At 36.9% G+C, this 14,992-nt stretch overlaps 1 protein-coding gene across 2 annotated transcripts in view; it reads left to right on the forward strand.

Annotated features, from left to right (window-relative positions):
- The window catches only part of cacna1ia (calcium voltage-gated channel subunit alpha1 Ia), a 203,121-nt gene that overhangs the window by 125,321 nt on the left and 62,808 nt on the right, over positions 1-14,992 (forward strand). For both annotated transcript variants that reach the window (XM_047814307.1, XM_047814306.1), the window contains exons 6-8: positions 1,607-1,766; positions 11,824-12,169; positions 13,647-13,739. In XM_047814307.1, coding sequence (XP_047670263.1) covers positions 1,607-1,766; positions 11,824-12,169; positions 13,647-13,739 — 599 coding nt within the window. The remainder of the gene's footprint in view (positions 1-1,606; positions 1,767-11,823; positions 12,170-13,646; positions 13,740-14,992) is intronic.

A 14,992-nucleotide genomic window follows, 5' to 3' on the forward strand; every position in this document is an offset into this window, starting at 1 on the left:
ATAAGGGTTTTTCTGCCCTGTACGTATATGAATTTGTATTTAAATGTTAGATAGAATTGACCAAGGCTGGAATTTCTTTGGGAGCGCATAGACCTTTACACTTCAAATTCAAATCCAATTCATTATGTTTCATTAAAGCAAAACATATATGACTTCACCTAGCAGTAGAATCAGCTTCGCTAGACTGGAGTAAAACAGGCTTTATTTACAGATTAGTGATGTACTCTGGTTGACCGCGAGGGCACGTTTTAAACATTTTTGTTCCTGGTCTTTGTCATTAACTCCCTGCCTCTGGCATGTGCTCTGTGTGCCATTAGGATAAACATGGCTGACCTCTCTGCTTTAAACAGCTGCGAATAAGTGCCATTAAGCCATTATGGGAATTATGGGCATTAAGGCTGGCTTTGGCTCTCAGATCTGATAGATGGGATCTGGAAAGCACCTGCTGATCTTCATCCTCACAGACAAACACACACACCAGCCAACGTTGATTCAGGTTCATTCTTAATCATACCTTAGCTGATGTGACAGCGGAGTGGATTTTCTGGTCTGGGCTAGACGTCACATCAGGGTAGAAGATGCATCCTGATAACTCCAGAAATGATTTTATGAACTAAGTTAACATTTACGTCTTATCATCTGTGGCTTCGTTTGTATGCATAGTGACTTACAAATGAGATAATACAGGCAAAGTGATAAATCGAGCAAATTTAAATCAATTATTAGCAAACTTTCCAGGATCTCATGAGGCACTTCAACCATTCTCACTTTTATCTATTATATTATATTATATTATATTATATTATATTATGAACTATTCCAGTGTCTCATTTGGGTATTAATTAATGCTGTGCATCCTTATATCTATAAGAAGGTTGAAAGTAATGAATCTCATTTCTTGTTTGTTCCCATGGCGATAGATGGATGACAAGAGGATGCATATGTTATGTTCATCTTACAACCTGGGGAAACAGGACATGCTTAAATTCAACAATATATTTTCTTGAAAACAGAAATAAAATTAAATCTTTTTTTTTTTTTTTTTTTTTTAAATTAAGATTGAAATGTCAAAACTTTTGGCACATACTGTACTTATATTCTGGTGATAAAATGTTATCATTAAATAACTAAATAAATCTGTCCTATAGTTTGCGAAGGACATTTTTTTTTTCTGATTTTTATGAAGGGTACAAGGCATTTTAACCAAAAGATAAAAAAAAAAAAAAAATTCCACTTTAAAAGCCTTTTCTTATTTCCCTTAAGTCCAGTTTGCTGATAAATTCCTAAGTCATTTTTCAGCATTGAGACAACGATCATAGTCACCGAGGGATTTTAATTTATTTAGATCGACTGCTGCCAGCTTTTCATGACAGATGTCCTGGTGATTTTTCGGATTGTTTTTTTCTGTGATTGTTAGAGATTAAACCATGTTACAAAGAAATCGAGAATCTCAAGATTAATTCTCAAGAATTAAAATCTCCTAATGTACACTAAACATGTTTATGGCAAAGTTTAATAACCTATAAACCCGTGTGTGTGTGTGTGTGTGTGTGTGTGTGTGTGTGTGTGTGTGTGTGTGTGTGTGTGTGTGTGTGTGTGTGTGTAGGTATGAGAATCTTAGTAAACCTGCTACTGGACACCCTACCCATGTTGGGCAACGTGCTCCTGCTCTGCTTCTTCGTCTTCTTCATCTTCGGCATCATCGGTGTACAGCTGTGGGCGGGGCTTCTGCGCAACCGTTGCTATCCTGATAAGAATTTCACTCTGTGAGTCTGACCTTTCACCTCTACCCTGAGCTGGGCTGTTATACATTATCATCACCACCACCACCACCACCATCATCATCATCATCATCATCATCACAAACTAAACCTAAATTTGTTTTGTTATTGGACATAGCATGATCACAGTTACGATTAATGCGATTTAATATTTTTCTTTAATCTCTGATCTCTGTCTTTGGCTTTTTGGAAAAAAAAAGTCTCTGTAGCTGAATTACTGAAGAACCTTGTAGGCCAATGGACCCACAAGGCTACAGAAGTGCAGAGATAGATACTGTCAGGTGATAGGGTGCATCCTTGGGTAACAATCCAGACGCAAATATAGGGATAGCAAAATAGGCACGGCTTATTAACATAAAACACGGAACGGTATGGGAATTTAGTACGTGACACAGCTCGAAACAGAATACTAAACATGGAACAAAGAAACAAAGAACAAAATACAGAACTTGAGCCATCCACTCAAAGACGAGGATTCCGCGATACGATGCATAATGCACCAGAAAAAAATAGGAAAAGTGATTAAAGACAAAGAAAACAGGCGTGCAGCGGTAGAAAGGAATCTAAAGCTGGGGCAAAGACACTTGAATATAGAAAATAAACAAAAAACTTATGGTGCAAAACAGACGCTCCCTAATGCTTCAGCAGGGAATTACCCTATCGAACCCTGACGCATACATTAAATTACAAACAGGAGAGTTTCTAAAGACTTTCATGAAGATAGTTAATAGTTGCATTAATTTGCCATATTTAGTGATTAGCATGTTTTTTTTTAAAAACAGTCGACGACAAAAAGACAATCGGACGAAGATGGCTATGTGTATGGTCTCCCTGCATCATAAACAAACTAGGAAAGGAATTTAAAGGGAATGTTTTAAATGGTCTAATTAAGGCTGATAAGGAGCAGAGAGGAAAAATACATTCCATTGCCCTGGATTAAATAGGTTTGAAAAGAAAAAGCTTTTGCTATTGGTTTCCTTGGCTTTAAGCACAAGTATTCAACTTTGACTCTGATTGGTCAAAAGGTTTCAATGCTGATTCGTTTCCTACAGCAGAAGCTGTTATACTAGCTTTGTGTGTGGTTTATATATATACACATTTACAGCATTCGGCAGACACCCTTATCCAGAGCGACTTACATTAGCTTATTTTTTTATACAGCTGAGCAATCGAGGGTTAACAGCCTTGTCAAGGGGCCCAACAGTGGCAGCTTGGTGAACCTGGGATCGACACACACAACCTTCCGAATTGGTAGCCCAACACCTTAACCACTAGGCTACCACATGCCCTAACAGAGCGCAAGTAACTTGTAATTAAAAATATGCGTCTTTAATGTTCGGAGTCTAAAAAAGAATCCTGTTTTTGTAATTTTTCTGAAAAAAAAAACAAAGAATTTTTTTTTTGTTTATACATAATATGAGCAAAATTATACACTCAGTATGTCTAAACCCAAACGTATATGCTTGGTCTGTATAGTATATATTGTTAAAATAATAACACTTACAACAACAACAACAACAACAACAATAATAATAATAATAATAATAATAATAATAATAATAATAATAATAATAATAAGGAGAAGAAGAATTAATTAATTAATCACATTTATTATTATCGATTAATAATAATAATAATAATAATAATAATAATAATAATAATAATAATAATAATAATAATAGTTACAGCAATCACAAAAAAAAATCTATTAAGAGGAACTAAAACAAGAGGCTCGTTTCATAGGTCTTCGACAATATAATAATAATTTTTTGATTAATAAGAATTGTAATAATCATCGCATAAACAGGGAATAAAACACTTTAGGGGGTTTTCTATAAAACATTCACGATTCCACACTGAATAATTTCTGACTGTATAAAGAAGGAGCTGACTCTCAGAAAGTATTAAATCAGTCATGTCCTGATGGAAAAGTATTTAATTGGAGCCATCAGACAGATTTTTAAAATTATGTTTTGAAGTTTTAATGTTTTAGTCGTATTATTAGTCGTATTATTTTCGTATTATTTTCGTATTAATTTAAAAACTCCAATTCGCTGATTAGCAGGTGGACTAGTAGCTAGTGGCCTAACGATTTTCTCTTTCCAGGTTGTGCACACTTGTGTAAACGCTTGTAAACGTACAGCGTCTCCAAATTCATGCTGCTTTTAGTTTACTCGACAACTTTTCCTCAGTTAGAAATCTTCAGTTTTGGGGCTGCGTATAACATGCGAATTCATCAAAAAGGTGTCTAAGGCAAATGAGGATCCTGATTCCTATGCAAACAGCTATGTGATGAACAATGTCTCTGACCTCAGGCTGATGGAAAAAATGAGAAACAAACTTGCTAGCAAAGTTATTAAAGGCATGAGAATTGCCTTGTTTTACTGGTTGTTCCTCATATCGTGACAGGAAAGACACCACAAACGTTGCTGCTGGCTGAATCCCGTCACTCCGGCAGACGTGAACGTGCAGACGTCTATCACTGTCAGTACACTCCTCAAGGCGGATACCACAATTTTTTTTTTGTCCAAGAGAATATATTTCTAATTGCATTGTATTTCAAGAACACTCGCTTTCTCTGTCTCACTCCTGCTACCTCCAGATGAAGTGCTTCTATTTAACCTCCTCTCCCAGCTCAATAAAGCGTGATTATAAATCTAAATTTGAAAAATGCAAATCACTTCCTTAGTCTAAACCTACCGTTTCATACAACCTCTCTCTCTTCTCTCGTCTCCCAGGTTCCGTCAATATTACGAGCCTCGGTCTCTTCATCTCTTCCAGTTCCCATGCCAACAGCTGGTACTTTACATTTGTAGTTGTATACCATATAATACATGTGGATATGAGATCCTGTATTTAGTTCTTTTATGTTTCTCTTTATTGACATACATTTGATATTTTCGAGTGCCGGGTCAGCCGTAAAAGTAGTGGATGGAGTGTATTAGGGTATAAGTGCCTTGTCGAAAGTGGGAGTTAATATGATTTGGTCTGGTGCCTTAGTGTCTCTGGATTGGGTTCATTTGTTTTTCGGAGTCGTTTATAACGTTAGCCTAATGGCTGATGTTTACCCTGCTGGTTTCACACTTCTCTTCTGATGAAACGTTAAAGTAAAAATTAAATATGTGATATATAATATAAAGGACAAAGTATATTTGCCAGGATTGAGTAAGTAATTGAATGTCAATACATTGAATTTGCAATGAATTTGTTCTAAACAGATGCAAATGTGAATAAGAAACTCAAAATTGCTTTATTACAGTACGTCGTATTTAAATTCACGGCTTACCGAGTCGTCATCATTGTTAATGGATTTTTTTATGGATTTTTATTCTATATTCTTCATTCTTTTCTCATTTTCTCACAAATTTATTCTTGGCCAATTCCCATTAACCAGTTAGCTCCTCCCATCATACGCCAGCTACCGACCGACTGTTTGAAGGTTAACATATGCTTCCTCTGAGTCATCCAAAGCCAGCCAATTGCTTTTGTTGGAAATGCTGCAGTATCATATTCATACGTTCAACTACTCCTACGATTGGTTAACGTCGCTATGACTGACAGACGAGAAACTGAATGATTCCCATCCCACTATATAGTATTCTGTAAGTTCTGAGAGTTTTGTCTTGGATTCCAATGTGTGGCTGTATCTTCATCATAATATGAACCAATCTCTTCAGACACTTTTCAGCATTCCCTAATACAGCAAACCTGATGAAGCTCCTCAGCTAATTACAGTCAAGTCATTTCTGAAGTGATTTAGGTATCTAGACCTGTGAAACTGTCCAAAATTTCCAGATCGGCTTATGACATCCATGATCTATGAAGTCTGCTCCATTTCTAGAGTGCTGTTTGCTTTTATAAAGGCTGTAGTTCAATTTGTTCCATCTGCATTGTTGTTGATATTGAGTGGTTTTTTTTTTTCTTAATGCAAAGGATCATTTATATGCCTCTCATTTATATGTCTTTGTGATTCACAGGTTTATAATTGGCACTGTTTTAGAGACCAGATTTTTTTTTTCCTCCTTTGATCAGCGAATTTGTTGCTTTCTGAATAATACAAAAAAGAAAAGAAAAGCTGCATCTTTGTAGCTGTAGATCAAATGCCATTAGGTTGAATCGCGCTTATCTTGATGTGATTTGCATATAGCGTTCAGTTGCTGACACCTGTGCTTTGAGGTGCTGCTTTTGTTCGGTTTTCATCTGTAGATGACGTGTGCTGTAATCCAGTTCTGATCAACGTGTTTAATCTGCTGTCTGATCTCTGGGGCTGTCTCTTTCCAAATGCTGATTAAAAAAACAGTATTTCGGGAAGCACAAAAAAAGAGAGGCACATGTTATATTTAATTTTATAGAGTTAATTTTAAAACAGCTAATTTTTTTTTTTAATTATTCATTCATTCATTCATTCATTCATTCATTCATTTTCTACCACTTATCCGAACTACCCCGGGTCACGGGGAGCCTGTGCCTATCTCAGGCATCATTGGGCATCAAGGCAGGATACACACTGGACGGTGTGCCAACCCATCGCTGGGCACAAACAAACACACACACACACACACACACACACACACACACACACACACACACACACACACACACTCTCATTCACTCACACACTCCGGACAATTTAGAGATGCCAATCAACCTACCATGCATGTCTTTGGACCGGGGGAGGAAACCCGGAGTACCCAGAGGAAACCCCCGAGGCACGGGGAGAACATGCAAACTCCACACACACAAGGCGGAGGCAGGAATCAAACCCCCAACCCTGGAGGTGTGAGACAAACGTGCTAACCACTAAGCCACGTGCCCCCCTGAAAAAAAAAATATATTTTATTTTATAATTTTATATTTTTAAATTGTAACTGTATGAGACATAATAAACACCAACAAACATGGATTTCTTCCATGTAATGGATTCCAGCAAGTCACAATTAATTGACATATTTTGCTCTTCAGGCAGTCAATGACATATCAGTACATATCAGTTAAAGCAGTGTTGTGGTTCTTTTTCATTTTTACATCCAGCGGTCATTTAGGTTGCTGCTGCAAGAGGTAGGTAAGTTTGTGCTGCTAGCACATTTGTTGTAATGAAAAATAGGGAAAACCAAAAAAGGGAAAAAAGAGATATGTGTTTTCATTGGTCAGCGATGGCGGATATTTGAAATTTAATGCTTTATGATCAGATTGTCATCTAGTATCTATCAGAATGTATTTAAATCATGTGAACAAATCATGTTTTATTACCTCAAGCAGATGAAAGGTTCATACATTCATCACGGTAGCTCTAGAGCCTATTCCTGGAACGCTGGATATGAGGCAGGAATACGTCCGGGATGATATGCTAGACCTTTACCGAGCACAGCTGGCACATGTGGCAGGGATATATTTGCTAAGATTGTAGTACTCAAGTAGCCCTCCAGAACTTGGCTCCCCCCTGAGCAAGCACGGTAATGGTGATTCTGATTGATGGCTCTGAAGGGGGTGCACAGTAAGGAATATGCTAATCAGAACATATATGCTACATCTGAATTTGTAATGCAAGTACAGAGTTATGAACAAGAGGTATTACAGTGGATGGAGTTGGGAAGGTGGTCCAACTACATAACCAGAGCTCCTGGTGAAGCGAATTCTCAAGGGACTAGAGCTAAAAATTTGTTCAAGTAAAGGGGAATGGAGCCCGCAGGGAATGCATAAATATATGGACCCAAAATGTATTTTGAACACTCTTGTCTATGAACCACTGTTAATATTTTCTTCCAATTCATCTTTTATTCTCTTTTGGAAAGTTAACGGAAACAGGGACTTTTTGGGGAAAAAAAGACGTTATATCTAGAATCTTAAATGTCTTCTAAGTTGGCTCCTATGGGGGAACAACAGAGTGTTTCCATGCTAGACTCTATGAAAATCTATTTGTTCATTTCTCTTCAGTAACTACTTTATCTTGCTCAGGGTTACAGTGTTTCAGAAGTCTATCCCAGTCATAAGAATAATATACACCCTGGATGGGACAACAGTGCATTGCATCGTGTTGGAATCATCCATATCCATTCACTCCAAGGTTCAACAATCTTAATGACCATAAGAACTATCCACAAAAGCCTTCATAAAGCTGTATTAGTAAATAAAATGGTCATTCATTCATTCTTCATTCACTCCCTCAGGGCAGCCTAAACAGGATGTTAGTTCAAAATAAAAAGTTGTGGGTTAAAATCCCTGAACTTCCAGAGAGCAACTATTGAGCCCTTGAACAAGGTCCTTAATCCTTGTACGCTTTAATCGAGGATAACATTAGATTTCACCTCACTTATAAAAAGCACCTTAAAAATGAATAAATGTAAATCACCCGAATTAGTTTTGTATGTATTTTGCTATTGTTATCTGTATGTGAGGTTAGCGAAGGATTTAGCATTTATCTGGAATAGAATGATTGGAATGGTTGTACTGCTTGGGTAGCAGCACCTTCTACTTTTACGGAAGAAAATCTTTTCTTTATCGGTAAAAAGTCTGAAATAAGTATTTAATAATAGAATTTGTCAATCATGGTAACAGCGTGATTAAATGCATTAGGGTTATTTATTATTATTATTATTATTGTAGAAGGTTGCTCAACCAAGTTGGTTCTATTCTAACACAACTCTTGGTGCATTGCTATTTGAGTAGGTGCATTGGTGTTTCACAAATCTGGCCTCAGCTCAGAGGATAAAAAATATTTCTTGAAGCCCTTCATTGGGTGTCTGTGTATAATGAGGCAGAAAGCATAATGGGGCTCTAGTCATTCATGCTGTGGTGTGTGTCTGGAGCAAAACGTTGCAAGAAGTTTGTGATGTGTCTCTGCATTAATCTCTCTCTCTCTCTCTCTCTCTCTCTCTCTCTCTCTCTCTCTCTCTCTCTCTCTCTCTCTCTCTCTCTCTCTCTCTCTTTCTCTCATTTCCATTTGTCTGGCCAGTACGTCACAGTGTGAGGGTAATGTTGCAGTGAAGAGTCTGATGGGTAAATTGTTGTTCTGACCTTGATGTGTCTTGCGTAATGGTCACGATGGAGTACAATATTTAAAAAAGATAGATGAAGATATGGTGTGTTTGTGAGATCCGAAGGGAACTAAATAGACTACAATCTCTGTGTCATGTAAAAGGTCTCTATGTTTTAAGGGTAAATCTGAATCAAAGCAGCCTAAAGTTCACTGCAATTATGTAGGCAATTTGTGTGTCCTGTTCTTGCTTTGTTGAACCGCAAGCAATCTATTTTATCATCGGCCATCAGAGATAGGTGTGTGTGTGTGTGTGTGTGTATATATATATAAAACTACTTGCAGAGACTTTGCATCTATCATTTAAGCATTTTTTTATACCTGCATGTAAATTTGAAATAATATCACATACTGATACCATGAGCCAATCCTCCAAGTTTTGGCACATTATAAATTCATCCAATTTAAGCCTAAAAACTGATATGGGGGACATTTGTGGCAAACGATAGCAATATACAGTAAATTATTGCTTGGAAGCTGTATGTATTTAAAGGTGTATAAAACCGTATCTCATTCCTTCTCTCTACTTGTATTTATACTTATTTATTTTTTGTATTTTTAAGATAATCTGGATGCAATCATGATACTTAAGAGTCCTGAGTGAAAAATTCTGATTAAGTCACATAAAATGCATTTTTAATGCTATTTTCTGCCATTGCAAATTTTTTTTTTGTAATATCCTGCCAAAATGCTTGATTTTACAGAGCTTAGCTTGACACCATTTGCATACATATTTCAAATGCTGTGCATTGAATGGCTTCTTTTTCCCCCAGTCTCTAATGATATGTGCTCCAATCCAGCCCGATCACAGAGTCTTTATATCTTGATTGACTTGTTTCTGCCTGTTTTATAAAATTAAAGTCTCATCTTGAGTAATCATACGCTCTGAAGCTGATGTGTTTGGAGAATACAATACCTCAGTGACCCCAATGTGCTCCAAACACTGCTGTGCAATGACATGGTGATGACTGACAGCTCTGTTTGAGTCCATGCTGGATTGGGGTAGACTGTGTGCAGTCCATCTGAATTAGTGATGTAGCTTCAAAGCTATAATGTGTTCTCTTGATCTCATTTTGTCTTCCTTTTATCTAGATCATGGACTCGAAAACAGTCATGTTTGTTTTGTCTGTCTTCTTTATGTGAGGGGGTGTTTTGTCTGGGACAGAAATGGGAACGCTGTGCTGTCTGTTGTGTTGGTGGGTTTTTAAGTCAAAAGATTAAAATATAAAAAGAAAGCTTTACCACATGATAATAAGAAAAAACTAACAGTAACCTTTCTTTTAAATAAAATTTTGCTAAATGACATGAGTACAGGGGGGCACGGTGGCTTAGTGGGTAGCACGTTCGCCTCACACCTCCAGGGTCGGGGTTCGATTCCCGCCTCCGCCTTGTGTGTGCGGAGTTTGCATGTTCTCCCCGTGCCTCGGGGGTTTCCTCCGGGTACTCCGGTTTCCTCCCCCAGTCCAAAGACATGCATGGTAGGTTGATTGGCATCTCTGGAAAATTGTCCGTAGTGTGTGATTGTGTGAGTGATTGTGTGAGTGAATGTGTGTGTGTGTGTGCCCTGCGATGGGTTGGCATTCCGTCCAGGGTGTATCCTGCCTTGATGCCCGATGACGCCTGGGATAGGCACAGGCTCCCCGTGACCCGAGGTAGTTCAGATAAAGCGGTAGAAAATGAATGAATGACATGAGTACATTAAGAACGATCTAGTCAATTTCATAATACCATTAATTAAAAATAAAGGAGAAAGGAATAAGTGGACTTTTCCTCTTTCTTTTTTTTTTGAACAGTGAAGTTTTATTCTTCTTGCAAGGTCTGTGGGAAATTTAGATGATACAACTTTCTATTACAGGCATTTCCATGTTTCATATAAATAACTGAAAACATTAACCAAACTGCTGAATCCATTCAACATCACATGAAACATTCTTTTCCTTGGGTTGTTTTTTACAGGGGAAGAAAATTGTATTTATTTTAAAATTCATTCAACATACAGTAAGTGTATATTCAACAATTTCATGAAAATTAAATGCTTTCTTCTTTATTTTTCTTGACGGATGAGATCGCAGGGAAAGTACAACCCTGTTGCCTAAATTATAGACCGAAAATAAATTACTCGGTTACTCATAGAGAAATAAAATACAATTCATTATAAGTAAAGAAATCTTGTAAAATATGCTAATGTTGTTGCTTGAAATTTTATTCAAACGTTTATACAGATGATTTTTAGGTTGGAAAAATGGTCAGAAATAGATTTTTTTGGTACTCTGTTAACGCACAACAAAATCAGACATTACAGGTTTCTCTCCAAGTCTAGTCCGCACTTTCTTGTGGAATAACAGATTGTTTTAAAGCTGTTTTGTAACTGCACTTCCAAGTTGTTCTTATGCAATTAACCTATGCAACGATCCTGAAATAAACAGATATATTTATGCGTGACAAAGATCCTGCCAGTTCTACTTTCCACTGCATCCTTAAGTAACTGTAGGCTACATTTCTTTTCTCAATATTTCTACAAACTGTCATAGCCGCTGTAATAGTATTAAAGAGAAAAGTGGGTCAACTATAATTATCCAGGTCATGTAGGGATTTTGTACGTTTGTGTTTCTGGAGAAATTATCCTGAATTGCTTGTTCATTTCTTTAACTACTGTTATACGATAAGCTGTAGAACTTTATGAGGTAGTTTATGAGGAACTAAATAGTTTCGAATACACAAGTTAATCTGTTGAGTTCCATTGTTATTTTTAACTCCTCAAAACCCTGATTTCCTCTTTTCATTTTAAAGTGGCAGTAAGCAAGGGTTTATAGGATATAAACTGGCTTGTATTAGGTGTATAATCATTATTGTTATATGCTAGAAGTAGTTGTTATTGTGATATTGTGTGTGCCATGAACAAACAAAACTGTATCAAAGCTACACATTGTTAACAGATGCTAAGACGTTTATTTCAAACCAATTTAAATATTTTTTACCTACATTTGTGTCCATAAATCTCTTTCACAGTTCAACAGGAATGGCTCTGCCTGCTCCCTACTACTCCCCTGATGAGGAAGATGAGCGGCCCTTCATTTGCTCGTTGCCTCAGGATAACGGAATCATGTCATGCAACGATGTCCCAGCACGACGTGAAGGAGGCCGTGAGTGCTGTTTAGATGTGGAAGATGCTCTTCACCTACAGACTCTTGGCTTGCCAGCTGATCCGCTGATGAATGCCAGTATGGGTGCTGTTCCAGGCCTTTGTGTCAACTGGAACCGCTATTATACCCAGTGCCGCACAGGATACTCCAACCCACACAAGGGGGCCATTAACTTTGACAACATTGGCTATGCATGGATCGTGATCTTTCAGGTAAAAATTCTATTATTCCTGTCCCTCAAAAAAACCTTAAAATAAAAACTTATGTTAAATGTTAAGCTTTATATATAATCTAATAATGACTACTGAAAACACTTGAATGAACAGCAAACAATCCTTTTATCCAATTGAAAGATCCAAATAAAACCTCCAGGCCAGTTTTTTTTAGCCTAACACACATTTTGTAGTTTTACAAGCTTGAAATAAAATGTATTTAATTGGGATTACATGTAATTATTCAACATTTTATCTGTTATTAAAAATATGCCCTCTGTTCACCCAGAAGACTTTACTTTGGTAAGGATGGAATTATAGTCAGAGACTATAAACTCTGAAGAAGTTGGAGGGATAGATAGCTCAGGTGGAAAAAGTTGCTAAGTTAACCCTAACCCTCACCTGGACACTCAACAATGCTAGGTTATATGGAAGAAAGATTGGCAAAAAAATGAATTAAACATGGATAAATGAGATTCTGTGTACATGTGGAAAAGCTTCTAGGGTCTGATAAGGCAAAAGTAAAATTTTTTGGCTCCAGCACAAAGTGCGGATTTGGCCAGAAACCCAATAATTCACATCATCTCATCATCAGTAGGCTCTGAAAAACTAGTCAGAGTTGAGGGAAAGATGGAAGAAGCCAAATATAGGGGCAATCCTAGAAGAAAATCATGCTACAGTCTGCAGGAGACTTAGACTGGGATGAAGGTTCACTTTTTAGGAAACCAATGACACTGAGAACACCGTAAAAGCCAATATCCCAGGCAAAGCCCATCCCTCAATCGTTTTCAGAATCAGTAAGAAGATTGTCTGTATTCGGTTTAAACAATTCTGGAAAGATGAATAAGCAAAATATTTAGGATCCAGATAAAAGATTTAAAGCATTATGAGGTCTTTGGAGTTGTGAAAAAAAGCTTGCTTAATCTGTGCTGTAGCACTTAAAATATATTTTTTTAATTATTAAAAATTTATTTATTGTTTCCACCTTTGTGGAACTAAACCTTCAATAAAAGCTTTTTTTTTTTTAAATTATACCTAATATCCTTTAAGTGGCCAGCAGCTGCTAATTTGCAAAGCAATTACAAGGCAAGTGCTAAATAAGCTAAGAGTTAGTTTGATTTGCTGAAAGCATCAGGGTGTTCTCATGCTTCCTGCCATTCCAGACACCTCGCTGTAAGTGCGGATGTGAATAATACGATACAGTCAGTCAGCGGCACATAGAATCGCAAAGCGTGATAAAAGCAAACAACGAACAAAGACTTAACACATAAATCGCAATAGACTTGATGTAAGGAATATCACAGTTGAGGCAGTAGCACAGGAAAACACAAAACAAAGAGGTTTTAGTGAAACAAAACTATACAATCTGAAGCACTTTCATCTGTTATGAAAGCTCTGGCAAGCACTTTGGCTCAGATGAATAAGAATTTCCATGAATGGCTTTGTATCTCTTTTAATGTGTTAATGTGTGTGTTAGGTTATAACTCTGGAGGGCTGGGTGGAGATCATGTATTATGTGATGGATGCGCACTCCTTCTACAACTTCATCTACTTCATCCTTCTAATCATAGTAAGTGAAGATGGTGCTTCCTCACACTGATCAGAACTTTTCAACCAGTATAAATAAATGAATGATTTTATCACTGAAACTCTGAGATCAAATTTAGTCAGGACTTGAGTTATTTTCCAGTGTGAGATGTTTTTTCCACTGTTGGGATAACTTTACACAGAATTTTTAATAGTTACACCAATTTTAGATGCTCATAAACAAGCACTTGAGACATCTCGGAGAGCAGAAATGAGTTTGATATTACTATTTACTTTTAATTAATATATTGCTTCTAGTAGGCTAAAAAAAAAGTTAAATACTTATAAAAAAAAAAAAAAAAAAAAAACTCCTACAAATTCTCAAAGCTCCGAGTGTGTAATTTCATATGAGCTTCACATTAACCACCGCTGATTTGACAAAGATGTTCAATGCTGAACATGGGAACAGCAAAACGGGTGGGAATTCCATTTCTTGGCCTCTGATAAAAAATAATTAATAAATAAATAAATAAATAAATAAATAAATAAATAAATAAATAAATAAATAAAAGAGTAAATTCTTTTCATTTTTTTTGTAAGAAAAAACTAATCTCAAAAACATATGTTAATTATCATATCACTTGGAACTCCAACTCTGTTAGTTAGCAATCTACAACCAGATAACACACTCAATGGGTTTAATTGTATTCAGCACCGTTGCCATGAAAATTGGCCTCAATGTAAGTAAAAGATGTTTAACACACTGCTAGCTATAGAAACACTCGGCGTATCCATCTTAGCATTGGGCGTCTTGCAACTGCAGTTACTAATTGGCAAGTCTGTGGACACGATCAGCTTTAAGTATAACCTTCTAGTTGTCATCTTGTAATTATTGTCATTGTGACATAATGTTGTAGGACAGGACGCTTCTAGGAACGGTATTGTTCAGGGCTCGATTTACATTCAGGCATAGGTGTAATTTGCTGGTATAACACCGACTTGTTGCTAATTTGGTTGGGCGTAAGCCAATTCTTTTCTGTTCTCTCTTATTTGCTATCTTCATGGCCAGAATTATGCTAATGTGGGTGGTGCAGGTGTGACATTCGAAATCCCTCGGCGCTGTAGTACTTAATCAAACTACTTAGGGCCAAAGCGAAATTATAGTTGATGCTATAAGAATTTCTGATACACTGAGGTGTTCAGCAGCATTTCAGTTCATATGATATCTCTCTCTCTCTCTCTCTCTCTCTCTCTCTCTCTCTCTCTCTCTCTCTCTCTCTCTCTCTGTCTCTCTCT

This window comes from Tachysurus fulvidraco, chromosome 5 (assembly GCF_022655615.1).
Source record: "Tachysurus fulvidraco isolate hzauxx_2018 chromosome 5, HZAU_PFXX_2.0, whole genome shotgun sequence".
Taxonomy (NCBI): domain Eukaryota; kingdom Metazoa; phylum Chordata; class Actinopteri; order Siluriformes; family Bagridae; genus Tachysurus; species Tachysurus fulvidraco.